The 27,099-nt window shown below is 48.4% G+C and overlaps 1 protein-coding gene across 1 annotated transcript; it reads left to right on the forward strand.

The window, feature by feature from the left end:
* Positions 1-713: 713 nt before the first annotated feature.
* Positions 714-24,403, forward strand: Cfap45 (cilia and flagella associated protein 45). Its single transcript, XM_075987552.1, has 12 exons — positions 714-766; positions 6,541-6,666; positions 8,424-8,566; positions 10,706-10,850; positions 11,193-11,363; positions 12,398-12,576; positions 13,697-13,826; positions 17,926-18,072; positions 19,062-19,175; positions 19,764-19,957; positions 23,619-23,843; positions 24,209-24,403. The coding sequence occupies exons 1-12, from the start codon at positions 764-766 to the stop codon at positions 24,285-24,287; spliced, it is 1,656 nt and encodes a 551-aa protein (XP_075843667.1). The 5' UTR covers positions 714-763; the 3' UTR covers positions 24,288-24,403.
* Positions 24,404-27,099: the final 2,696 nt, after the last annotated feature.

Raw genomic sequence — 27,099 nt, forward strand, 5'->3', positions numbered from 1 at the left:
AGACCAAACTGGGTGAATCTTAAGCTCCTGAAAACATTCACAGTAGGTGAAAGGCAGGCCGCCTAAGCCGGAGCTATGGATTTTGACGCGGTTTAGGTAAGACTTACGTATTTATTGGATGGAGCGTGCTATAATGTTGCCGAGGCAGGTTTTGAACTTCCTGTCTCAGACTCCTGTGGTTTCAGTAAACTCTCCACGGATCTCAGAGCTCGTGAGACTACATACACGTCTTCAGGGCTAGGTCGTTCCTTGGTCTAGTCAGAGTCCCTCCTACTGTGAAATTTGTTTGGTTTAATGCTGCTCGCTTCTCAGCAGCCTGAACTCTCATCAGGTTTGGTTTGGCTCCTCCTGGAAACCCGTTGCAGTAACCATGGTAACCTAGGGTGGGTGGAAGGGTCTGTGAGGGAAAACCACTATCCGCCTGGCTGTTGGGCTCCGTTATAGTTGAGCCCTCCCGGGCCCATGGAAAGTAGGTCCTTTAAAGTTTGAGCCTGACTTAAACTGAAGGAAAGCCAAAGTGGACGATAGGGACGTATCCAAGGGTCTCAACGTTCAAAAGCCTCATTCCTGATCCTCTGTAGGGCTGGAAAAGCTTGAGGGAAAGGGTTCCTGCTTTTAAACTACCTTGTGACTGTCCCAGGAATTGGAAGGGGCGGGACAGGGGGCAGGGCTAAACCGCGAACTGCGGGTTCTTGGTTGCTAGGGTAACGCGTCAGCTCCCGCGGAGCTGGTGAAAGCGCTTGCAGCGGAAGCGGTGGCAGAGATGGTGAGGCTCTGAGGCTATAGTTCCTGAGTCCTGAAGTGGATTGGGAAAGCTGGGGGTTTCTCTGAGAGGCTGGGGAGGACAGGAAGTTCTGGGAGGGAGGACAGGACCACAGTGGAAACCGAGTAAAGGAAGTCCAGAGGCGGATTCAAGAGACTTATTACTTACTGGCTGGCAACCTCGGGTGGGGTTGAATGGGGGGGGGTGTGCTGCATCTTTCCCCATCCTTTGGGCTGGGTCCTTTGGGTTGTGGGATGTGATGTGGAGAAAAGCTCCGACAAGAAGGCCAGATGATGGGCTCGGCGACCCACTATGCGGCTCACCAGTGATCACAGGAAAGGCACCCAATGTTCCAGAAGAGCCTCGGCTCTCACTTGTGTGAGAATGGTTTAGGATCATTCGGTGGGCACGCCGTAAGCATTTGTGAATGGATGAATAGATTGCTGAGTAAATGAACGAAGGAACAGATGAATGAATGTCGAGGTTTACAAAGTCCTGGGGGATAATGGGGATAAGCCGGACAATCCTGAGCTACCATGGCCGTAGATTGAGAAGACCAACGAGACCTGGTAGGAGCCATGAAAGCCTGGGCCTGAGCGTGTTGGTTCTGGGGGGTTAAGGGGAGGTTGCGGACAGGTGTTGGAGCATACAGTTACTGGAACTTACTTAGAATGTCTGGCAACCTGGGTGGCTAAGTGGGGTAATTGTGTTGTATTTGTGGACACACTTTAGGCTCAGAGGCTGCCTTGCTTTTGTGGATTTCAGAAGAAGCTGGTTTATTATGAAAGAAGTAAGTCTTCAAGTTGCCAACTTTTGGGGACCCTCCAAAATGGAGCGATGGGGATCCCTTTCAGCCTTTCAGTTGTACATTTTATTTGATGTCTCCTCTCAGCTCAACAGTGTGTGTGTGTGTGTGTGTGTGTGTGTGTGTGTGTGTGTGATGACCTGACACCGTGCCTGATATCTAAGGACAAGTGCCAGATGTTAACTCGTGGCCCCTGTTTTAAAAGTATCCTTTCCCCAAGTATTCATGAATCAGTAAGTTCCAACTGGACTAGCTAGACACGTGGGCTGCATAGCTCCCAAAGCCCAGAGATTCACACCCAAAGACCATTCGGGACAAGGTTCTGGCTGAGTTACTTGACCCTTATAAAATCCTTTAGATAGGAATGGGTATAGAGATATGTTGGGAAGATAGTGGGTTTGAATAATTCCCAGCAGGCCAAGTGTGCGCATGAGTGAGTGTGTGTGTCTATAGTGCTACTCACAAAAGTTTTTTGTTGTTGTTGTTTTGTGGGTTTTTTTTTCTGAGAGCATGGAGGAATGAGAAGAGGTGGTGGCAGGGAGAATCATAGACAGGCTATTAATCACTTCAAAAGAAAATAATTGATATCATCCTCTAGAGGGAGGGGCAGGAGCCTCAGTGCCAACTCTGCTGTAATGTTTAGGCGATCCTCCGCAGATGGGCAATCTTGTCCATTTAAAAATAGAGGACAATCGGCTGGATCACTCAGTGTGGAAGGCAAGGGGCCTGATGTGTGTGGGAGTTCTTCCTTCCTTAGTAGCCAAGTCTATGGAAAAGGATCTGAAGTCTAACTTTGCCAGCCCCTGTTGTCTGTCTGTAAGAGGAACTAGCTCTCAGAGTAGAAAGGACATCTAAGAATGAGTCTGTCTTTGTCTTTGTTCAGTTGACAGGTGTTGGACTTACGTCAGGGAAACTCCACACCAACCCATTCCAGTCCCTGCTAGCACTGGCTTGCTGAATTTAAGCCAAATACCCCAGATCCCACCATCTATATAAACAAAACTGAGTTCGTGTTTTAGGGGTTGCACTATCTCGCCTTCAAAATCAGGTGCCTGTCCCACGGTTATACTTGGTTTTCACCTAGGAAGATTATTTTGCTATTGCTTTTATTTTATTGTTAGGTTTCTTGATCATTAAATAGTTACCTACTCGTTGCAGAAAATTGCTCAATAAGAGAAACAGCTTCAGATGGTAATATCCACCTGAAGTGCAGGCGGGGGGGGGGGGGGCAGAATCACAGATGTGCGATGCTATGCTTGGCTTTTACCTGAGCGTCCGAGAGCCAAACTCAGGCCCTCACGCTTTTGTGCAACAAGCATTTTGCAACTAAGCCAGCCTTCTCTAACAATATTTTCACAGGAGTACTTACATATTTCTTAGAATGTATTTTTCGTCAATAAAATTTTGACAGTTTTATAGTTATATAATGAGGTTTAGTCATTTCACGCACCCTCCCCCATTCCTCTCACATCTTCCTCCCTATCTTATGGAAAAAGACATGTTTCTTAAAGACTTCATATAATGTGGGAGTCCCCTCTGTGTGCTGTGATTACTATTAATGAATAAAGAAACTGCCTTGGCCTGTTGATAGGGCAGAACTTAGGTAGGTGGTGGGGGGACTAAATGGCATGCTGGGAGAAAAGAAGGCAGAGTCAGGGGGACACCATGGATCCTTCGCCGGAGATAGACATGCTGGAATTTTGCTAGTAGGCCACAACCTTGTGGTAATATACAGATTAATAAAAATGGGTTAAATTAAGATGTAGGAGTTAACCAATAAGAAGCTAGAGCTAATGGGTCAAGCAGTGATTTATTGAATACAGTTTCTGTGTGATTATTTCGGTTCTGGGCGGCCGGGATGAACAAGAGGCTTGTCCCATGCAACATTCGTATATTATGGAGATCTCCCTATTTAAACTCTGTCCATTTGACTTAATCTCTCTGCCTCAGCGGCTCCATTAGTGCACCCTTGTTTGGAACAGATTCTCATGCTCCTGGTTTATAAATAGAAAGGGGCTGCTGGATTACCACAATCAGCATATTAATGCAGGGCCTGTATGTTTATCTGTTTCCTGATCAATCTTTGTCTTCCCCATTGCTACCCCACCCCCCACACACCACTTCTCAGCTGTTGGTAGCTGGAGCAAACTGCTTTTCCTTCCAACACTGTCTCTTTCCAAGCAGGGGCAGGCAGCTCCTGCCTAGCCACAGCTCGGAGTTGTGGGGATATTTATTTGGTCACGCAAGAAATAAAACCAACCCTTTACCTCCTAAGAGGACCACTTGGCTACTGCCTCCGGACCAGAGGGATCCAACTTTCCATTTCTGCTTGGTTCTTCATTTTTTTTTCCTAGTGTGTTTACACAGTGACCTCCCTAGTTCTTGTTACTCTTGGCAAAATTGGTTATTCTAGCCCTGGGGTAAGGTTTGTGGCTTCAAAGTCAGCGGTTCTTAAATGAGGGTTTTTTAGGTACTCAACACTAGAGCTCATAGCTTCCCCTGGGCCTGCTCAGTGGCTATTTTTTCTGTGGTCATTTGCTTTCCTTCCTCTGTTCCGACTTCTAGGTTCAGGCAGTGGATTATTTCCTGTGGTGACTTCCTCCAACCTGGGTACCAAGGACACAGGAAAGGGGAGACAGTCCCTGCCTTGAGGGACCTATAGTCTGGTGCACAATGCCACACACAAGGAGCCCTTGAAAAGAAACAGGAAAACAGATGCGAAAACAATAATAATACTTTCCATCTGTACTCCGGAGCCCTTTCATATACATTATTATCCACAGTGCAGACCGCATACGTGACCTGGAAAACGTGGAATGGCGGAGTGGCTTGGAGTCAGACAAGCATTTCCCAGAGACACCCGTCTCAGTCTGGTCTAGACTCCTTGCGAGGTCACTGTTTAATTTCTTTCCTTGTTTTGCATCACATGTAAGTTGGGTTCCTACTCTGTGCCAGGTCCTGCACTTTTTCCTTAATCACATAGAGAACTTAAACCCCACCCTTTGTTATCCTTCCTCCCTCCCCCACCATGCTTAGCCTATCTCCTGAAGTTTCTGTTCATTTCTCTTGTTCTATTTTCAGTGGAAATGGGAGCATGTTCCTCATTGCCACCAATTAACAGCCAGTCAGAGGCTGCTATGCGGCATCTTTGGGGCTGCCATATATATATTTGAGATAGGGTTTTCCTGTGTAACAGTTCTGGCTGTCCTGGAACTCGCTTTGAAAACCAGGTTGGCATTGAACTCATTGAGATCCACCTGCCTCTGCCTCCCAAGTTCTGGGCATGCACCACCATTACCTGGCTGGGGCTACCATATTTACCTTTCAATAAATCCAAGCTTGTCTGTTCTGCTGTCATGAAAACATAAAGGGGGGGGGCTCCCTCTGTAAGCCTATGCTAGCGGTGCCAGGCAGTGAGGCAAAGGCACAACCAGCTGTTCTCATTGTTTGGTAGAGAGCCAGCCAGAGAATGATTGCCCAGTTTAGGGTAAAACCCTGATACAGGTGTGACAGGGACTGGAAGGCGGACTTGTTGGTAACGGCAGCTCACTGAGGGCTTGTAAAACACTGGCCAGTGTTTAGTGAGCTGGACTGGACTGCGAAGTCCACGTCTCTGTTTACTCCATCCCCCTGGTGGCTTCTGATTCCCAGACTTGGAGGGACTCAGTGTGTCTAGACCATTTCCCCAAGATATCTCAGCTTACAGCGCTTTGTCAAGGCGGGTGTGGGCTCCTCCAAAGTAATGTATGAATCAGCCTTAGATTAAGGCTACCGTTATCCAGAAGTCCTTGCCGAAATGGCTTCCTGGATGCAGATAGCTACTCTTAGGGGCCGAGCCAAAGCTGGACTGACCGCTGGGACTGGAGGTTGTGATTAGCTGGGCTCTTGGGTGTAAGCAGCAGAATGAGAACTCTTGTTTAAGTAGGATGGAACACCCTGAGAGGATTTAGGAAAGCCCGCTGATTTTGCTCCAGCGGGAAGCCAGGTTTGGAAAATAGGAACAGAGGGTGCCTCTTCAGCTGTAACCAAGGCCAAAATCAAGACCGGGAACTGCTCTGGCGCGTGCTCCCCAGCAGTGCTAGCTTTGCGTGCTGGTGGTGTCCTTATCAGCGTCGCCCCAGATGCTGACTGTGGCTGCTCTCGCCATGCGTGTCAGAAAGGCTTTGCTTGTTCTGCGCCTTGCATCACCGGTTCTCTAGCCGCTGTCAGGTCAGGGGCATCTTCTTGGCTCAGCTTAGGTCCCCTGCTTGACTAGGAAGGCATACAGAATGTGTGCAGCTTTTGTTGTTGGGAATGAGCTTTGTCTCTCACAGTTGTTAGTGGGTGGGTGTGTGCCTGGGGCGTGGGGGGTGTCGGGAAATCTGCCAAACATAGGACGCTATGGGCACATTGAATGGTATGGTGTATATTACACTGTGGTTAATTTTGTCTGATTGTAGTGGGTAATCAATCATCGTTTATCCACTACCTAAAGTTTGTCAGTCATCACAGGCTGAGCCGTGACCCAATAAATGTCTACATCTTTTATTTCCTTTTGTGGTATGTCCTTAGTGAAGGGGGCCTAGAGCTTGGCCGAGAAGACGGTAGTGAAGAGGGCACGTGCAGCCGCCTCTCAAGGCCATTCTTGTGGGAGTTGCCACAGCTGGGCAGGCAATGGGGTACAGTGTTACTCTATTCCTCTTGGCGTCTTTTCCTCCATCCTTTCATCTGTACCTTGTGACTGACTTGGCTTCATCAGTTCCCAAGACGACAGAAATGGTTTTTGGTAGAGCTGGTGCACCTTGTCAAGAGATTCCCGCCCCCCACGCGGATGTCGTGCCCCTGCATTTCAGGGCCTATACAGATACTTTCTGCAAGAGGTTTCCCCACACAATCACCCTTCAAGCCCTCATCACAAGCTAGAGAAACGTTTGTGGCCTGTGGTCTGGATGCCACTGGATACTGATGTCCAATCCTCTGTCTCTCCCTGCAGCCACTAAGTAAAGGGGATGCTTCAAGCTCCGCCTCCACTGCCTCCAACAGGTCACGGAATAGGACTCGCTATCGGACCAAAGCCGTGAACTCGGAGGTTGATGAGAGCCTTTTTGGAGGTGCCAAGGTAACCAATCATTGGCAGGTCCTGCACGGGTAGCCGCCCCCAGACAGCAGTGGTCTAGACCAGTTTGCTTAGGATGAAGCTTGTGCTAGCCACAGAGATTTCACCCCAAAGGAAGAGGGGGAAGTTCTGCATCCCTAGCTGTCCAGCTCTGACATCTAGTATGTTCTAAAGCAGGGGTACCTGGTTCCTCACCCCTGAAAATTCCCACATCTTCACAGCGTCAGAGTACAAAACAACACAAACAACCTCCCTTTGACTGCTTCCGGTGCTGAATTAAAACAGTTGCTTAGCTTGGGGAGACAAGCAAGACTGATCCAGACTAGAATGATGGCAATTCCTGGAGTGCAGAGAAGGAGAGGTAGCGAGTTGTTAGGAACAGTTTTGGTGCCTGTGATGAAAGATGGGGAGGAGGCAAAAAGAGTGAGACTTGGAGAGCCGAGCAGGGAGGGGTTAAGAGAGAGGAAGAGCCGAGGGGAGAAAGAAGTGATACTTTTGGAAGCGTAGGTGGGCTGGGGTGTAGAGAGCTGGTGTCTGTTCCTGCTCTTCGTTGGCGTCACTGTGTGTTGACGACGGCTTTCCTGAGGGTCCCTTGGAAGATTTTCCACTCTGTGGTGGTTTCCCCTTTGGTAAAGGCAAGAATCAAAAGGAGGCAATTTTATAATTACCCTTAGAGACTCTTTTTGAGGGGAAGGGTCTTCACGGAAGTTTCTAGTCAAAGAAGGGTGGGAAATGGCCAAGTGCTCCTGGACTAGTCGTGTCCTGGCCCCAAGAAGTTCTTTGGCCTCATGGGTAGAAGAGAATCCAGGAGGTGGGCGGTAGGGGGCAGAAGTGGCCTGTGGCGTGACTTGAGTCGTGCCCTTCCGGAAGCAGAGATGGACAGCAGGTGGCAGCAGTGCTCAGGGGACGGTGCAAAGCGAACCAGTGCAAGCCACCCCCTAGACACCAGGCAGGTGTCAGTTACTGCATTTATAGCGCCTCCGTTTTCCTGTGTTTAGAAATTCCCTGAAATGGGTGATTGTATTTTTTCGATAACTCTTTCACAGTTAGAAAAAGATCTGAAAAAACCATCACACACCCGATCTGTGCTCATTTTGCTGAATCCTTGGTGTGGTGATCTCTTTAACCATTTTTCTGTTGCTAAGAGTCTTGCTGTATAGCCTAGGCTGGCTTCACACTAGCCTTCCTCCTGCCCCTGCCTCCCAGTTGCTGGGATCACAGGTGTGTGCCACCAAGCTTGGCCCAAACACTTTAGATTTTAAAGGTAGGTTCCTGTTAGGCCACTTGGCATGTCTAACTCCCTCAATATGGCTTCTTTTTAAAAATCATTATTCATTAGAAAAGATTACAAATTACTAATTCTAAAGCGTAGATTAATCTGTAACATGTATTGCTTCAAACTCATTGTGGTCCAAGAATTTCACAAGACCAGAAATGTTCATAAAGAGATAACTACACATCAGAATTTTCATTTTCATTTCTAAGCATTTTAACATAAGGATAGATACACGCTGTCACCCCCCTCTCCTCCCCACTCCTTGGCACAGTCTCTGGCATCCTCAAGAGGAATGCCTGCCCAAGAATAGAAGGCACTACAATACCCTAGCCTTGATGTCCAGCAGTCTCTATCAGAGCCAGATCCCCTTAGCACCTCCATGGCTGAATGGGGTGGAAGCCCCAGGGAAGCTACCCTTGAGGTTAGGATGGGTCAGTGGGAAGTGGGGTGACCTGCTTCAAAGTCTTCCTTTCTGATCTTGTAGCCTGCACCCCAGGGCAGGAGCGACAGCCCCATTGTGCTGCTCCGTGATAAGCATGCTGTCCGGAAAACTCTCACTGCTCTGGGTCTGGACCACAAGCCAGAGACAATCCAGCTCATCACCCGAGACATGGTCCGAGAGCTCATGTGAGTCCCCACGGCCTAGTCCTGGGTTCTGGGTCCAGTGCCTCTGCGCAGGGTGATGGGGAAACCAGGCTGGGCATCCAGCCAGCCCGACTCCAGCTGCCTTCCTAGTCACTCCTCTCCTTTTTTCTTTTACTTTTTAGGTTTTTTTTTGTTTTGTTTTGCTTGCCCTGTATAGATATTTTTTAAATCTTTTTTTTTGGTTAATATGCACATAAATGGGTTTCATTGTGACATTTTCTTATATCTGTATACTTTGTTCTTATTTGTCCTTTCCCCAGTGCCTTCCTGTCCTCCCTCTTCCCTTCTTCAGGGTCCCCTTCGTCCTCCTAATAGTCCTGTTCTGCTATCATGACACATGCATGCCAATATCCTCATAGTTCCCTTCTTGTACTTAAAATCTCTTCCTTCCTTAAAGTCCTCCATTTCCATGATCGCAGGCATGAACGTACGGACGTGCACACGTCTACATGTGAAAGAGAAAAGAACCACGATGTGTTGTTTGAGAGTTCCTTCTTCTCCTTCTTGGCCTTTCTCTTTTCCCCTTCGTGGTTACCAGTGCACTGCCTTTCACTCCAAAGTTTCTCTCTCCTCCCTTTCTTAGGATGAGCTTTGGGCTCTAAAAGTAACTGGCCGAGGCGGGTAATGCTTCTTGGTCTTCAGCAGTGCACGCGGCGAAGGGAAGTGAAGCAGATGAGTCACTTCCTTCTGCCTCCATCAGGAATCCAACGCGAAGGGAAACTGAGCAGATGCCTAATTAGCACCCTGGCTCCTTCCCAGACTGTGTGGCTATCAGAGGAAATTCACAGGGCCTCTCCAGGTTCCTCTGGGGTTACATCAGTCTTACTGCCTGTCTGGAGCAGCGCCATTGGACTCCTCCTAAGTGCCAGGAGCCAGTGCTGTGTTTGGTGATTTAGCACTGTGTTTGATGCTTCACACTCTCTACCCATTCCTACCACTCTGGCTCCATTGCTGAATGACGAATGACGTCAGTTCCCAGAATTTGAAGCCCTTGACTCATGGCTTAAGCTGAAGAGACACAGCTGGATCCCAGCGAAGGAGCTGGGATTGACTACAGCCTTTGTCTGGCTGAGACTGGCCAGCCTGAGCATCTGACAGCCTGATGTGGGCTGTAGCCTTCAGAGGGCTAGTGCTGCTTCCTGGAGTGGTCTCTCTGCAGACACTGGTGGTGTTTCTGGTCCACTGTCATAGATCTAGGTTGCTCTTGGTCCTTTCACACCCTTGGATGTTTGGGGCCACACTACTTGGTGTAGTGTAGGACCTTGACTAATCTGTAAATCTACTTCTTGGACAACCCCCACTAGTTTTAATAGAGGAGATTTCACGTCTGGCCTCAGATCATCTGCGTCTTCTGGCCATGCCCCTGTTAAATGACCTCGCCCAGAAGCGGCCTTATTCCCACCTCTCAGCTGCTCCCTCCCCCACCCGTAATGTATGTTATTTGTTTCTAATCATTATAATTAGCTATAGGTTTGTTGAATGCGTTTGGGTAGCTACAAGGAGAGTTCAAGAGACATGTCTCCAGCAGCTGTCGATCAGAGTTTTTAATTAATATTTAGGGTTCAAAGCTTCTATCTAGGCTGGATGGGCAGGAAGATTTAGATTTCCCACCAGCATCCATTTCAACCTCGCCGAGCATTCCCTTATACTTTATGTATTGGGAATAATCTGTTTTCAAAGTTCAACTCAGCAGCTTTATTGTGAGTGCTAAGTACCAAACTCTGGGTCAGAGATTAAGGTCACCGATGTAGTTAAGATAGAGCTTCATCCTGAAGAAGCTTGAAACACGCCCTGCGCCATTGGTCCTGATGTGGGCAGTAAAACGGAGTCGGAATGTGGTGGGGTTCAGAAGGAAATGTTAGGGGCAGCGTGGCCATACATAAACACAAGGAAGGGTCCTGGACAGTTACACAGAGAATACAGCATATGAGACAGATCATAGAGAGAAAGGTGCAAAATGTCTCTTTTTAATCTGCAGCGTCACTTACTTCTTACCTGAAACCTTTCACGCCAGTGGTCCATGAAGTTGCTGACTCTCCTCCCTCAGCATAGTATGGGGAGAAGAGAGCGTGGGAGCTTGGAGCCTGCTCTCCTCCCTAACCCTGGTCATTCCTGTGTCAGTGTTCCTACAGAGGATCCCTCTGGGGAATCCCTAATCATCAGCCCTGAGGAGTTTGAGCGGATCAAATGGGCATCCCAAGTCCTGACCAAAGAAGAATTGGAGGCCAAAGAGCAGGCCTTAAAGAAGGAGAAGGAAGCCATCTTGGTAACTCACCTTCATAGCCTTGTGCTTGGTGGAGGGGTGGCAGGGTAGGAAAGTATAGGGGGAGGCCAGCTTCTCGTCCCAGAGGGGATAAACCCAGTTAAGGCATGCTAAAATAAGGTGTGCATGTGCATTTAAATGAAAGATGTTGGACAAGGAAGACTGGAAGGAAACCCCTGAGATACGGGAGGGCTATGTGGGCCACTGGGAGAAAGAGCAAAGCCGGGCTGTGAAACCTCTCAGCTGCGATACAGTGATGGACTGAGGCGAAAATCTTCCCAGGTTACCTGTGGCAGACAAGTTCACAGGGCATAACCCCCGCCAATGCAGGCTGGTGTCCCTTAGGAAGCAGTGACAATCCGCAAGAAGATCATGAAGCAGAAAGAAATGGCCTGGAGCAACAACAAGAAGCTGAGTGACCTGGAGGAGGTAGCCAAGGAGCGGGCCCAGAACCTTCTGCAGAGAGCCAACAAGCTTCGCATGGAGCAGGAGGAGGAGCTTAAGAACATGAGCAAGGTGGGTCTCTTCCTTTTATCTGAGGACTCACTGCCACTCCCTCTTGCTGGACTCAGTGAGGGACTGCTGTGGGTGGGGCTGGCAGGAGGAGGAGGACTGCCCTGCTTGCTGGTTGACTGGAGCAAGTCACTTGCCCTCCCAGAGCCTCATTGAGTCCGTGTGTAAAATAGTAACAGCAACACTATACAGCAGAATTATTGACGGTGTTAAATAAGCCAAGATGTAGGACAGCCTTTGTGAGCCGGGGTTGATAAGGATCTCACTTTTATTATTTTTATTCTGGTAGTTCAAGTCTGGCCCCGATGGTGGTGCAGACAATCGGACTCTTTTTGATGTGCCCAGAGTGCTTCTTTTAGCAGAAAGCATAAAGATCAGGGGCTCATTTGCAATTCTATTCTGTAATTCATTTGTGTGTGGTTCTCTTATTGACTCCCCAACCCCTTCATCTCTGATTCCCATCTCTTAGGTATTAAATCTTCTCCACTCATACCTGCTTTTATTTTCCCAACGCTCTTACATTCTGGGTCTTTACACCGTGGTTTTTTCATTTCTTTTATGTTGTGTTGGGTTCTTCTCGATTAAAAAAAATAAACCTAGTGGTTTGATTTCTGCTCAACGATCTTGAGTCCCCTAAGCATAACATGGTGTTCCTGGGTCCCTGCAAAGGAACTGCTAAAGTCTCATGGAGACTTTGTGTGTGTTTATGTAGGTGGATATCATGATCTTCATCATATTTCGGAAGGCTGATCCATCACCTCTCAAATTCTACAATACTGAGTGATGCTGTCTCTCCTTGAATAAACCTTAGTGCCTAATAAGAACCCGATAAATATTTGAGCTATACTGTGTTAAGAAGTGAGTGAAAAAAATTGCTCTTTTTCTCTGAGCTTGTGATGGACCCTGCCCATCTCCAGCACGTTCAGTAGCGTTCTGCTTCCATGTCTGCCCCCTTAGACTTCCACACGCACACAATGCCTCCTTCCTTAACCTTACCCCCAGGGCCTAATGCCACAATCTTTTCCCTCACTCCCTAGATTATTCTGAATGCCAAGTGCCACGCAATCCGGGATGCCCAGATCCTGGAGAAGCAGCAGATACGAAAGGAGCTGGACGAGGAGGAGAAGAGGTTGGATCAGATGATGGAGGAAGACCGGCAGAAATCCCTCCAAAGGCAGAAGGATCGGGAAAAGAAGAGGAAGGAGGAAAGAATACGGTAGGTGGAGATGTGAGTTTGGTAAGTCCCCTTCCTAAGTCCTTCCCGTGTATCTTCAGGTCCAGGTGGCCCAGCAAAGAGAAGACCTGAGAGGTGGTAGTGAGGCTCCAATGTCTCTCATCTACAGGGAATCATACAACCTGGAAAGCTTATTTACAGGACTGTAATGGGTACTACTCTGTAGACTCCAATTCTGTGTCCGTTCTTAGTGCTTCCTGTCATCCACTCTGCTTTCCTCTCCCAATATCTACAAAGTCTTTATAAGCAGACCTAATGAAGGAACGCTCTGCCTTGTTAGGCAGCTCTAGTGTCCTGACCTGATCTTCACACTGATTGATCTCACACCCTCTTTCCAGGCAACTCCTTCTGCCCCTCCTTACATCATCTGTCATACGAAGCATTCAGCATCTGAATATGAGTTGAACATTTCTCCTTGATTCATATCTTTGCCTTGTCTTCTCCCATTCCTGCAGCCTTTACTCAGGCCATAGGTTCTAGATGTTACCCTTCCAGCACCCTGGAATCACTTGGCTGGAAGCACTGATTGTAGATGGAGTAGCCCTGTATTTACTATTGAGAGGAGGGCTTTGCTGAGCGGAGCTCGGGGTTCAGCCCTGTCTATCAGCAGCTGAGAGTCTTCAGTGTAAGAATGTACACAAAAAGACAGTGGGCAGAGTAGGCATGAGAGTTGGGAGATAACAGAGGAGAGGCACTAAAGGAACTCAAGATCCTGGGCTTTGAAACTACAATGCCCTGTGAAGCTGGGGGAGGAAGCCACCTTCCCACATCATTAGACTTGGGGGAAAGCTGCATTCCAGAAGCTTGTTAAATGCTAGAAGGGAGAGATGGATTAGGATGCAGGGTAACTCCTGGGCAGACAGATAAAGAAGAGGAATATCAGGCAGGGATTAGAACTAGAATTGGAACTAGAACACTGAAAACTGAACACTTCTGGCCCTGGACACTCAAGGGAAGGACTTTAGTGCAGGAAGCGTCAGTGTGTCAAAGGGACACTTGTCAAACGATGCCTGTGAGACCTCCCGTCGGCTGTGTGGGTAGAAGTGGGGGTGGAAACTTGGACTCTTGATCTCAGAGTCTCTCTGGCCCCGTTTCCGCCCAGGGGAAAACGGCACATTGTGGAACAGATAAAAAAGAACGAAGAGGAGCGATCGCTGCTTGCAGAGCACCGTGAACAAGAGAAGGAGCAGATGATGGCCTATATGGAGCGGCTCCAGGAGGAGGATTTGCAGGTACCAGGCTATCGGGCCATGCTGAGTTTCACCGCTGGCAGGAGAGCCCTCCGAGATTTTGGGGCTCAGGGTATGGAGTGACAAGGCACACGCTCATTTCACAACACCATCACCATAAGCTTCTTAATTGCTGTCTGAAACATTTGTTTGGCCATGGCATCATGCTGGGGATGAACTGTGATTTGGATAAATATTATCCTTGCCTCCCAGGGACTTGGGGTCTGAGACTGGCATATCAATGTGAACAGACGCATAAAGGAAATATATGGTTGCATGCTTTGCGCAAGTAAACATCGGGATGTTTTACAATCCTTTCCTCGGTTACTGAGGGAAATTATACACTCTGCAGAGGAACAGTAGCTCAGTTTAGCTCAGTTTCCTGCTCCCTGCTGTTGTCTCATTCAAAGTACACAATATCCCATTGTCATTAATTGTGTTGTGAAGCCAAACCTTTTATCCCTATTAGCTTCGATAAAATTAGTAGTACCATTTAATGAGAAAACAAAACCAAAAAACAAAATAAAACAAAATGCCCGATGACACACCTAAGTGAACCTTATAAAGTTTAAGATGGTCTTTCGTTTGCCTTGTCTGGTCTGTTGCGGTACTGAAGCATGTAACAGAGACATATGCACATGCGTCTGTAGGTGCGCACGCTTTTGCATGTGATAGACATGTGTGTGTGCACGCATGCCTGTGGGAAGCCCCAAGCTGATGTCAGGAATCATCTTCCGTCACCTTCCTGCCTGCTTCACGGAGGCTGCTCCCAGTCAAGCCTGGTCATGCTAGCCAGTTGGCTCTGGGGACTTCTCTGTGTCTTCTCAGGCTACAATTACAAGCGGACCACCACACCCACTCAGCATGCAAGATTTCTGGGGATCTAAACTCCAGTCTTCACAGTCCTCACGCAAGCACGTTAGCCACCGATCTGTCTTGCTAGCCCTGGAGCAAGCATTTGAAAACACACACATTAATGTTTGATTAGTCCCTTGACAATTTTGTACCATGGGTTTTGATCATATTCATCTCTTTGCCCATTTTTTTTTGAAAATTTTACGCACAATCAGCAGTTGAAAGAACTGTAACCATATCCATAAGCACTTCTCTTTGGTTTAATGATTAACTTATTACCTTAATATTTGGCTAAACTACTTTTAGCTCTAGACATCTTGACACTTTGCTGGTAAGTACTTCGCCCCGCATCTTTGAAGGACTAGGGCCCACTTACATAGCCTTCATCAAAAACTCCTCCAAAGACCCCATAGTATTAACCTGTATTCAGTTTTCTTTAATTGGCACAGAAATGTATTTTTCTTTTTCCAAACCAGCTTCTAAATCAGCCTTGCAGGCTGCATTTGGTTAAACCTTTTTAGTCTGTTTTGATCTGGAAGCATTCCCCTGTTTGTTGATTCATTTGTTTCTTTAGTATATTTTTATTTTTAACTGACACATAGTAATTGTGCATGTTTGTGGTCTACAGTGTGACAGTTCTATATGTAGGATGTGTAATGGTCAGGGTGACGCAAATGTCTGCCTCCTCAGACAGTCAACATTTCTTTGTGTTGGGAACACTCAGAATATTTTCTATTAATATTTTCAAATGTGCCATTGATTATTGTTGACTATAATTATCCCGCTGTGCTATAGAACACCAGCAATTATTCCTCCTATCCAACAGCATTCTTGTACCTGATTCTTTTCTCTATGATGACATTTAACTCATGGAACACATGGTCTTTTATTTTTGTGTACCCCCACCCCATGTGTATGGATGGTTGAGTTGTCATCAACCAGGAGGACAGTGGGTGTTGGTGAGTGACTGGGGACCATTAAGAGTACCATCAGCAGGTTCTCAGAACACCTCCAGTATAAGGACGGCTGTGAAGAGTAAGTTGCAAATCTCTGGGGGAGAAGATGGGGCTTTAACCTCATGAACCTCTTGTAAAGGAGACCAAGAAGATAGATGCACCCAGCCAGGATACTGGCTCAGGGGAGAAGTGTGGGAAAGAGTCAAAAAAGAGGTATGGCGAGTTATGGGGAAAATATGCAGGGAATGAGATGGGAAACAAAGACTTCAGCTAGATCGTGGGGAGCTGGGAATTGGTGGGCTCGCTGAGAAGTCCCAGCGGTCAGTGAGTCAACACCATTACATTGATGTGTCACTGTCCTTTGGATGTCCTTCCACAAGACACTCCCAACTCTCCAGGAAGTATTAGTAGGCAAGTTTAGGGTCGAACCCTGTTCCTCACCAGCCGCAGAGCTGCCTGTCAGCACCCTGGGGAGCAGGCCAGCTCTTCTCGCTCTGTTAGAAAGATGGAGAAGAATCAAGGGACTTTTCCTGGGTTGCTTTGAAGGGCTTCAATGACAAGAAATAGGGAAAGTCCCTTCGGTTCCTTGGAAGTTAAACGAGCCAACAGAAACAGCGAACCAAAGAGTAAATACACAGGCAATGAAGCAAATAAATACATGATTATATAAATGTCCTGGATCAGCTGGGACAGCTTATTTAGCTATGAGGATCGGTGTGAATAATTCCTCGGCAACCAATGGGAGTCCTAAAATGGGTGAGAAAAAGATAGAAAGGAAGCAATGGAGAAGGGGGTGGAGGGGCAGAAGGGAAAAGTGGTGTGAGGGAAGAAAGAAGGAGAGAGTGAGCCTGCAACCGCAGAGCTGCTGTGGGGACCTGGTCAGGAAGCTTCCTGGAATAGGGAAGCAGTAAATTGGCTAGCTGCTGAATTGGCAGAGAGCAGCCCTAGGGGAGGCTGAGGGCAGCAAGGCCTTGACCGGAGTGGATCAAGGCTGAAGCTAGGCTGCAGAAAAGCTGCAAGGCTTTGGGGAGGTACCACTTTTGAAGAAATGGAGCCGGGAGCAGCTTGGAAAGCTGAGCAAGTGGGTGGGAAGACATCTGAAGCAGAGCCCGAGATCCATTGGGGGTGAAGGGCAGCCAGATGCACAAGATTCCAGTGTCTCTGCCGACTCAGAAATATGCTGGGTGTGGTGGCCCATGCCTTTAACACCAGCACTCCTGAGGCAAAGGCACCTTATTCTGTGAGTTCGAGGCCAGCCTGGTCTATGGCAGTTTTATGCCAGCTAGAGTTATGGTTGTGGGGCCCTTCTACATAGTAGGGTTTAAGCCAGTTACAAAAAAAACCATGTACCTGGCTTAAAAATACCTGAGTATGGTGGCTTGGGGTGGAAAAATAATATAAACTTTCTCTTTTAGAAAAAAAATTTGACACTCCAGTTGGCTCTCTGCTTTCCAGGGCTCCGTATCTAAGCCTCCCCCTCCATCACATACTACTTGCTTTGGTCTTTGCTTTGTTTAGCTATAGTTTGTTGGGTACTTGCTGTCTTCCTCACAGTGGGCTACACGCCATTGGGGGAGGGAGGGGAATGACACAAGGTCCCTGTCTCTAGCAGGGACAGAAAGAAAGGGAGGCAATCACTTCCCGAAGGTGTGGCACCGGCCTCAAGTGTAGAAAACGTAGAGAGAACCGAAAGCTGAAACAGTCCAGCAAGATTTATAGAGAGGGCAGAAATGTCGGTTTTGGCAGAGAATCTGTACCAGCTGTGTGGCCTTGGGGAAGCCACTTAAATGCTGGACCTTAGGTTTTCTTCTGTGAAAGCCTCCGCCCGCCCCCCATTTTTCAGGACTTGGGAAATAGTCTCTGTTAATGCCTAGCGAGTAGAAACGACTCAGTCTGATTGACGTTTAGTTTTTAATCATCACTACTGAGTGAGATCTCGAATTTGAGTTTCTATAGGAGAAGGAAATTGAAAGTCGGAGGGTGGTAGCTCATGAGGTCACAGGGGTAGACGATGGCATGGCACAGGGGAGAGAACTTCAAGAGCCTCTGCTTCCAGAAAGCGTAGAGAGATAACAGGGTCAGGGGTCACCACCAAGTTGAGTTGGATAAAGATCGCAAAGAGGCTATTTGACACCAAAGTTGCTTACTGGTCATCCTTGAAAGACAGCTTTACTCCGGGCTGGTGGTGGCAGCTGGACTGCCTCCTGCCTCCGCGTCTCTCTATACCAACATGCCGGCAGCTTTCTGTCTTACCGTCTTCTACTCTGAGGCTGTCTTCCTTCTGCTGGCAGGAACTGGAGCGGAGGCATCAGGAGAAGCTGAAGATGCAAGCGGAAATCAAACGGATCAACGATGAAAACCAGAGACAGAAAGCAGAGCGGCTGGCACAGGAGAAACTGGCAGACCAGATGGTGATGGAATTCACCAAGAAGAAGATGGTAGGGACTTGGCGTCAGAGGCTGGGACCTGTGTCTAGGAGGGACGTGTCCACAACAGACCTGAGCAATGATGGGATCTAGCTGAAGACAGTTGTGTCTTCATTCTAAAGTACATAGTCCTGGCTTTTTTTCTTCTTCATCGTGGCCTGGTAATTTATTCAATAAGCTTGTATAGCTTCAGAGACCACCCCTTTCCCACAAGCCAGGATGACATCATTTTCATTAATACCTTCATTTAAAAGTCGGGATCAGGGTCACATGCTGTAAAAGAAAACGAATATGATTGACAGAAGTGGAGTTTCTATGAATTCCTCATCGTATTCAGACCCTAGAAATCAAGAGTGGCATCTCCATACATTTTTTTGTCATATAGGACATCTGGTATTGGGTATTAAAAACAGCCGTCACCCAGAAAGCAATATCTGTAGATAGCTATGGATATCGGATAGAGCTCCCCAGTGTGTGGAGTCATTCTGGGACAAATTTCCTTCACAGGGGTGGTAAAAGGAACAAGTTTGGATGGTTTACTCTTGAGGTATCTGCTAAGCACTGTGGGATTGCCCAAAGCTTGGTTGGTGGTTCCCCCCCCCCCCCCGGGGACTAATGAGACAACCTCCACCTGCTGCGTTTTATAAGGCTGGCAGGGAACCATAGGTGTTACTTGGCTCCCTGGCCTTGCAACTTGAAATTATCTTCAGAGCAAGGGGAGGAGTACAAAAACCTGGCTCAAGGTTCTTGCATTTGCTACCGGTCTCAGTCTCTGGAGTTGCTGCCTGGGCTCTCTAGCAAAAGGCCTGAGAAAGACTCCTTTTCAAATGCTAGCTGTCCTATGTTTGCGCACTGCTAAGATCGGGCCCTAACTCAGACAGAGCGAGGAAGTGGCAGGGGAGATGCTGGAAGGGATATTTGCTGTGGAGATCGTTTCTCTGGGCAAAGCTGCAGGCCTGTGGATTCTCCCGAGGGCTGCAGTATTATTTTCTTCCTGGCAGGCTCGAGAGGCAGAGTTTGAGGCTGAGCAGGAAAGAATCCGGAGGGAGAAAGAGAAGGAGATTGCCCACCTGAGGGCCTTGCAGGAGAAGGCCCAGGATTACCAAGCAGAGCAGGTATCCACTTCCTCTTCCTCCTGGCTTTCCTTTGTCCCTCCCACTCCTGTTGCCATTCCTTGACAGCCGGCAAAGTGGCCTCCAAATCTAACCGCAGACAAATGTCATTTAATAATGGGATGCACTCTGACAAAATCCATCTGAGAAGGAAGGGTGGGCCTGTCCCCATTGTCCTTGGTGGCAGCGGGAGAGCAGAAGTATGCACTTAGGTTCTGGAGAAAGTTTTTGACAGCTACACAAAGAAGAATTTTCGGCTTTAACTGACTAATGAAGCAGAGGAAAATGTGGCATCTCTATCATTAGCATTTTTTTAAAATTAGGAGCAATTGTAGGAGTGCCTAAAGGTGCCTGAGGAACGGGGAAAGAATAAAGTTGAGAGAGGCAGGGCAAGGTGACCCCCTCAGGACATATTCTGACCCCAAAGATCTGTGCCAGGATTCTATTTCTTCTTTTGACAATAACTTGCTGCGAGAGAAATCCACGGTGCTTCGCGAAGCAGACTGGAGTCTGTAACCGGTGGCTCTGTCGTCTTCTTTTGTACCCTCTTCGTTCCTTTTCCTCTCCCATGCCCCTCGCCTGCTTTCTCAGGATGCCTTGCGGGCCAAGCGCAACCAGGAGGTTGCGGATCGAGAATGGCGCCAAAAGGAAAAGGAAAACGCGAAGAAGAAGATGGAGACAGAGGAAAAGCTGCGCAAAAGCCGGCTGGAGCAGGTGGCTTTCAAGGAACACACACTGGCCGTTCAGGTGCAGCGCGATCGAGATGAGTTCGAGAGGATCCTTCGGTAGGAGGGGCCCACAGAACCCTGGCTTCCTTCTCCTGTGTTGATAGAGCTGTGGCAAGAACAGTGTGTGCTCAGGGGATTGTGTGTGTTGGATGGAAGGGCCCTTTCTGCCATGTTAACCGGCAAAGGTACATCCATCTTGATCATGTTGCCGCAACCATTCTGACTAGATGGATGGCTGAAATATTTCAAAGTCATTCGAGCCAGACATTTTATGATTAGAGAATTGGAAAATAGCATCTGGAAGTGTTTAAGGAACTAAGGGCTATTTATCCTGTATCAGTAAAGATGTAAATAAAGGTATATACCTGGTCTGTTCCACCTCCTTCTAGATCCCACATTCCTCTGCAACTAGGGAAAGCTGCAATAGGAGAAGCCCAGGGGAGACAAAGGGTAGCTCCAGTCTCTAAGGTTTGTGTCACTGGAGCTGAATTCCGAGGGAGTCTTTGCCACGGACTTGACTCATTAGCTGTTAAGCAACATGTGTTCAAGACTCTGTCTGGGTATCATCAAGCTCATTATGAGTGAACCCTGTTCTTGTTTGTGCCATAGGAAGGCTTTCAGAGATTCCTGGTTGGGTGGACCTCGTCTACAGTCACCTCCCTGGTGCCTGGCAGCTCTTACCTTTACTTTTGGTTGATGATTTGGGCATGTACACGAAAGCCCAGGACTTACACTGCTCACTCTTCTGAGCCTCCCTCAGAGCACCAGGCATCCTTCTCCGGTGTCTTCTCCGGGTCAGATCTTCGCCGCCAGATTCACTGCCAGACCCGATCTGACTGGGAACAACTCCCTTTTTGCTTTGTTTCAACCTCTGTAGAATAAGCTTTAAAAAAAATGAGGAAACAAACCAAATAAAATTAGCATTTGGAGAACGAAATCACAGAAGTTATGAGCAAAGGAAGCAAGGCTGATCAGCACTCTGGCATCTTGGTGTCTGGTCCCTGGGTCCTTCCTCTTGGAACTGTCTCAGTCAGGAGCAGGCCAGGCCAGACTTCCCGCACCCCTGCTGGAGGCAGAGCAGGTCTGTCGAACCTCTCTCCCGCCAGAACCAGACTCCTGGACTTGCACAGGTTCTTGCCCCTGCTTGTTCCTGCTGGCTGTGACACCTTTTGGCGCTTCTGCTTTTCCTGCCCCCGGGGTTGTGCTGTGGTCACTGGACACCTGGTAATGGAGACAGCCTCCCAAATCCCCCACAGAGCCTGCCCTTGGGCTCCAGATTGTCTTCCAGATGTCTCCCCTCTCTTCTCTGCCTCCATACCCTTGGACAGCTGTGTGCCTTTGGCAGGCACTAATAAATATTAATGGGATGAATTCCAAGTCCTAATTTTGCTGCTGACCCACTTGCTTCTGTTTTGCTGTTTGCCTGAAGCATATACACTAGGCAGCTATTAACCTCATCCAGTCCTTTGGAGAAGTCCAACTTCACCTGCTGCCCTAGCTTAGCATCCAGACCTAGTGTCTCCAAACCATGTGACTTTCATGACAGACGTCTTCACTTCCAGAGTGTCTCTGCAACAGTCAGCAATCCATATTTTCTTACTTCAAAAGCCTGACCTCCAGGACAGCCTACATATGGACTTCCTACTTCTGGGTAGAAGGTCTTGAACTTTTAGGCTGTTGATTGAGCCAAGAGAGCTAAGTCAGGACCTTCCAGAAACCATGGCCATTTGGGTTTGCACCCTAACAGGTTGTGGTTTAAACACTCTGGAGCAAGCAGCTTTGAAATCTCATAGGTGATCCTAACACTCCATCAGTATCCGTGGCTGTCGCCTTCACCCTGTGCCATAACCAGCGTGATAGTTGCTTAGTGTCACGACAACACATCCAGTGAAGGCAATGTGAGGAAGGGTTTATTTTGGTTCATGGTTTGAGGGAGTGCAGTCCGTCATGGCAGGGGAGTCAAGGTGACTGGTCACATAGCATCCATAGTCAAGGAGTGGACATAATGCCAGGCGGTGGTGACGCAAGCCTTTGGTCCCAGTACTCAGCCTGGTCTACAGATTATGTTTCAGGACAGCCAAAGATAGACAGAGAAACCCTGTCTCAGAAAACAAACAAGGGGGAGAGGGGGCAGACAGCGAAGCATGCTCATGCTCAGCTCCTTTTCTGCACTAAAACTTTTTAGTCTAGGACCCCAGTCCACAGGATGGTGCTGCCCAAATTCAGGGTGCATCTTCCCTCTTAGTTAAACCTCCCAGGAAACCCCTTCACAGATATGTCCAGGGGGTGGTTCTTCTGGATGCGTCTATGATCTAGTGGAGTTGACAATGGAGGTTAGCAAAGTTCCTCCTCATTTGGCCTTTCAACTGCCCCCCCCTCCATCCCAGCAGCTCTTGAGTGATACACCCAGCTCTCCGTTTTCCACACTTACTCCTTCACTTAGATGAGTTTGAACAATAGGAACTAATCTACATACAGGGGAGTAGTGACAAGCGGGGGGGAGGGGAGGGGTTACACTCCTGCCCCAGATCTGGGTGGTCTGTGGGGCATTTTGTGTCTAACTATGGAGGGGGCATGGAGATCAGCAATTTCCTCCCTGTATATTGGGAAAGGCTCCATAGAGGTGCGAGATTTGGGGGCGACATTTGCATGGCTAGAGGAGCTGTCAGGACCTGATAATGTTCCCCACGTGGGGTGGGTTTTGTAAGGCAGTAAGGAGATGAGTAGGTGACAGTGGGCTTTGGCGGTAGGGGGAGCAATCTTCGTTTTGGTACAAGTGAGCCTGTGGGAGAAAGGCAGGTGAGAAGCCCCTGCCTAAGATAGTTTTACAGTTTGGTTCTGATTTGATATTGAGAAGACATCTGATATTAGGTTAGATGGCCCCTGACCAAATTTCTTCGAGATGTAAATATATTTCATTTGAGCTTCTCTGAATGCCATTAGAGATGTCCTCCCTGATATTAGTTAGGGTCTACAAAGTATTCTTCTAGAAGACATTCTTAGAAGGAATGTGAAGACATCAGTCAATAAGGGAACAGGGAGATGTCAGACTGAGTTCTTGCCTTCTCCCAGCAACTGGAGTGGAGCTAACCTTACAGACGCTGTTCCTTACTCTTGCTTGGTTTTGCTGATGTTGTTATCATCAAAGAGGAAAGGAAGGAAGATAACTTAGGTCAGCCTCGAGAGGACTTATGCATTACTAGCAAGAAGGGTAGGGAGAGTTCCCAGTGGGTGAAACACAGCTACGGAATTTACACAGCTCAGCGAACTGTTAGACGGTGGGATTCTTGTTTAAAACATACTACGGGCTAAAGAGATGTCTCGGCAGATGGGAGCACTGGCTGTTCTGGAGGATCCAGGATGAATTCCCACCACCCACATGGCAGTTTACAATCCTCAGTAACTCCAGTCCCAGGGGTCCAGTGCCCTCCTTTGGATTCTGAGGGCATTAGGCATAGACGTGGTGCCCAAACACACATGCACGCAAAACACCCATGACATAAAAAGAAACAAAAAACACATTAGAAGTTATTAAGAATCTCAACACTATGATATACGACAACAGATCTGGTTCTGATAGGTAAGAGGAAAGCACAAAGTAGCACTTTTGGTCTGCTCCCTGGGGCCTGGAGGTCAGACGGCTGTGGACTTTGAAGCATGACCAATGAGGGGTCACCCAGGAGCTCAGCCAGTTGCATCCTTTTTGTTCCTTCCCCAGGGCTCAGAGAGAGCAGATCGAGAAGGAGAAGCTGGAGCGGGAGAAAAAGGCCATGGGGTGCTTACAGCATGCCAACGAGCTCCGACGGCAGGTGCGTGATAACCAGCAGAAGCAGGTGCAGGACCGGCTCGCTACCTTCGAAGAGGGCCGGCGCCTCAAGGAGGAAGCCCAGAAGCGCCGCGAACGCATTGAGGACATCAAGAAACAGAAGCTGGAAGAGCTGAGGTGCACCTGGTTCCTTGCTTTCTCTGCTCTTCTCCTGTTCCCCAAAGAGATGGCATAGCAGGCTGGAAAACCGTGACCGGGGAAAGAAGGGGCAGTGCCAGGAGGTGCTAAGTGGGAGGGCTTCCCGCCTGAGGCTTGGCCGCTGAAAGGGTTCTAGCAGAAGGTTCTAGGACTGCATCTCGTTGGCGCACTGATAGCTCCTTGGCAGTGCGGTAGCAACCTTGGCCAGAATATGCTTAGTGAGTAGATGGTAGGAACAGACTGGGGGACAGAGTGCCAGGCTGTGGAGGCCCAGGGCCTGCCTTCTCCTGTCACACCTTTGGTGCGGAACTTTACTTATCCATGCCGTGTGTTTCTCCCCGCAGAGCAACTGGCCTTCCCGAGAAATACTGCATCGAAGCTGAGCGCAAAGCCAACATCCTGCCGACCACTTCTGTGAACTGAAGGGGAGCATCTATGGTCTTTGGGAGGGCACACATTCTCCCGGTCCCTGGGGCATCTACAGTTGCTGCTAACCTAGACATTTCATAGTTACAGATTAAAGCTATTCTATTCTCTGAGGAACAGCTCGGCTTTACCACTGTGGGCATGGGGATTCCAGTGGGCTTTGAAGGTGGATCAAATAAATTACAGGGGACCTGAACATGGGCCGGCCTGACGCTCGGGCTCTGGAACCAGATGGTGCTCAGGTGAAGTTTTCTCTCCTAAGCAGTGAGATCCATTTTCTTGGGATGCGCCTGGCCTTTTTGTAACCATATGCTCTGTCCATTTTCAGTACATTCTTGTCTCCTGGCCCCGTTCTCAGTTCGTAGGAATTTGGGGCACTGAGGCAGAGTTAAAGATAGGCTTTTGTTGAGTGCTGGTGAAAGGGCTGCAGGAGGCAGAGCTGGAGAAGGAGGAGCATGAAGAGCCGAGGCTGACTTACCCTGGGCTCCCGTGACTCAGCCCACATGTATGGAGGGGGCGGTGTGTGAGCCCCAGCTCTCTGTTCTGTGCTCAGTCCTCTCCTGCTTAGATCCTGTCAACTCCCAGCAGGATGCCGTACAGACATTTGCCCTGTTCTCACGGAGGTACACCCAGGTCCTAGCTCATCATCCAAATGCAGCTAACCCTCACTCTTGGCCCTGTTATCCTCAATTCACTTTATTTCATGAGTGGGCCTCCTCAAAGCCAGTTCTGTTTTAAACTTTGCCTACCTCGTCCCAATCCCATTTACTCATTCATTTTAGGTACTTACTGAAATACCTGTTATGTCATGTACCATCAAAGCGCTCAGGGCTTACAGTAGACTTGATCCCCCTTTCCGGAAGCTTCTTTTTTGTGCTTCTGATCCTCCCCTCAGCTTCACCCCATTTCATATATCTTTAGACAGTCCTTGGGTGTCAAATTTTTCCATTCTGAACTGGAGTGCCACCTTTCAATGATGGAGATAATTCTCTGTCCATCTAAAATCATCACTGTGGTTCCTGTTTCCCCCATCCCCAGGGACTTGTTCCATGTCTCAGATTTAGAGTCCAGTCTTGTCTTCCTCTATGCATCCTGTACCAAGGAGGAGAGGACGGCTGCTGGGTGCGTCCTGGGTGTTTACAACGCCAGGTTACAAGGGCCTGGGGCAAGAGTCCTCTTTTCATAGGGCCCAAGGAGAGTCATAAGCTGCTTCCTGTGTTTCCTCTTCCTTGGACCTAGTGGCTTCCCCAGTCATTGTCTCCGCCATCCTCAACTGGAAGACTGTGGCTTTCACACAACTTGGTGGGAAGTGCCATTGGATAGGGAAAAGGCTTCTTTTTTTACTTTTGTAGCCCCCCAACCCAATGCCCTCTGATCTAAAGAAGTGTACACAGTCCTCCTTAAAGGTCTTGGAAGATGAGGTACCCAGTCCAGGTTAGGAGGAAAAGCATTGGTAGTGCCATCAAGGACTCCAGCCTGCTCCAGCTGGCACACTGGCACCACTTGACTGTTCAGGTGTTACCCGCTGGGACCCCAGAAGAAGCATCATCTATTTCAGAGGACTTTCTTTCTCAGCAAAGCCAGAAACATCCTTGGCACCCAGGATTTGGCTGGTTCTACACCTGCTGTCCTTCCCAGAGCTAAAAAAAAAAAAATGGGCCTCTCCTGGTGGGTAGCCCAGAGAGGAAGGAGGTTCCATACTTATTACCAACTACTGAGTCTACCCAGAGAAAAATGGGCCAGGTTCACAGCTGTGAAGCAAGCCTGGCATTTGACCAGGCTACAGCTGGTGAAATGCAGGTCTGTGGCTTGCAGAGAGAGCCCAAGGTTCCAGAGCGAGACAGACTGGGCAGGGTCTAGGCCATATGGATAAAGGTCTGGCTCTGGAGAAAGGACTATCGTCAACTAAGAATAGGAAGATAGTTTGTGAGAGAATCACAAAAGATTTCTCTGCTTTAACACCCACATCTCCTGCTCTTGTCTCTGCTTGCTGGGTTATGCCTCTTGAGGTACAAACTCCTCCATTCACGTCTACATCCCTCTTGGAAAGGGAGGCCTTTGTCTCAATGGCTTTGATGACGTTGGTGCTGGACAGTGATGGAGCTGAGGACCATCAAATTTTTAAAATGTCAGAATTGTTCCATGATTTGGAGGAGAGATTTGATTTCTTCTGCTAAGATTCATGATACACTCTACACAGCTTCCATAACCTTCAGAATCAGTCAGCTCATCCACAGGATCCCAGATCCTACAAGCGGGGCAGTTCTGAAAGCTGTAGGGGGCGTTGGGCGGTTCCACACTGTCATCTTGTACAAACCTTTTACCCACTCTTTATAAGGTTTTTTTTTTTTAGTTGTTGGAAAGAAATGTGAGGCCTCCCATACTCAAGTCAAGCATTCTACTATCAAACTGCTATCTACCTCTAGCCCCTCTCTAATCCTCTTCCTGACGATGGGCAGTGGAACTAGTTCCATAAAAAAGCCACCTGGCTGAAGAAGGGGTTGGCGGCAATGGTTATGCCAGCAGGAAGTTGGGCAAGTCCAGTCTGCAGGATGGGGGTGAAGAGCGGTGGAGGCACTGAGGACTCCAGGGCAACCTCAGGCTCAGTCTTGGCTCTAAAGGTTAGCTCTTGGCCCTTTGTTGAGCTTTTTCAGTTAAGGAGACTTCCTCATGCTCAGACACGCAAGTAGCTTCTGTTCCCCTCCAAGCCACTGATCAGTCTTGGGGTTATCTGGGAGGCTGCAGAGGGATGAGTGTGGGGGGGATCAGGAGAAAAGTATGTGGCATACTGGTGCTGGTGCATTGTCTT

The sequence above is a fragment of the Microtus pennsylvanicus genome, chromosome 10 (assembly GCF_037038515.1).
Source record: "Microtus pennsylvanicus isolate mMicPen1 chromosome 10, mMicPen1.hap1, whole genome shotgun sequence".
Classification (NCBI taxonomy): domain Eukaryota; kingdom Metazoa; phylum Chordata; class Mammalia; order Rodentia; family Cricetidae; genus Microtus; species Microtus pennsylvanicus.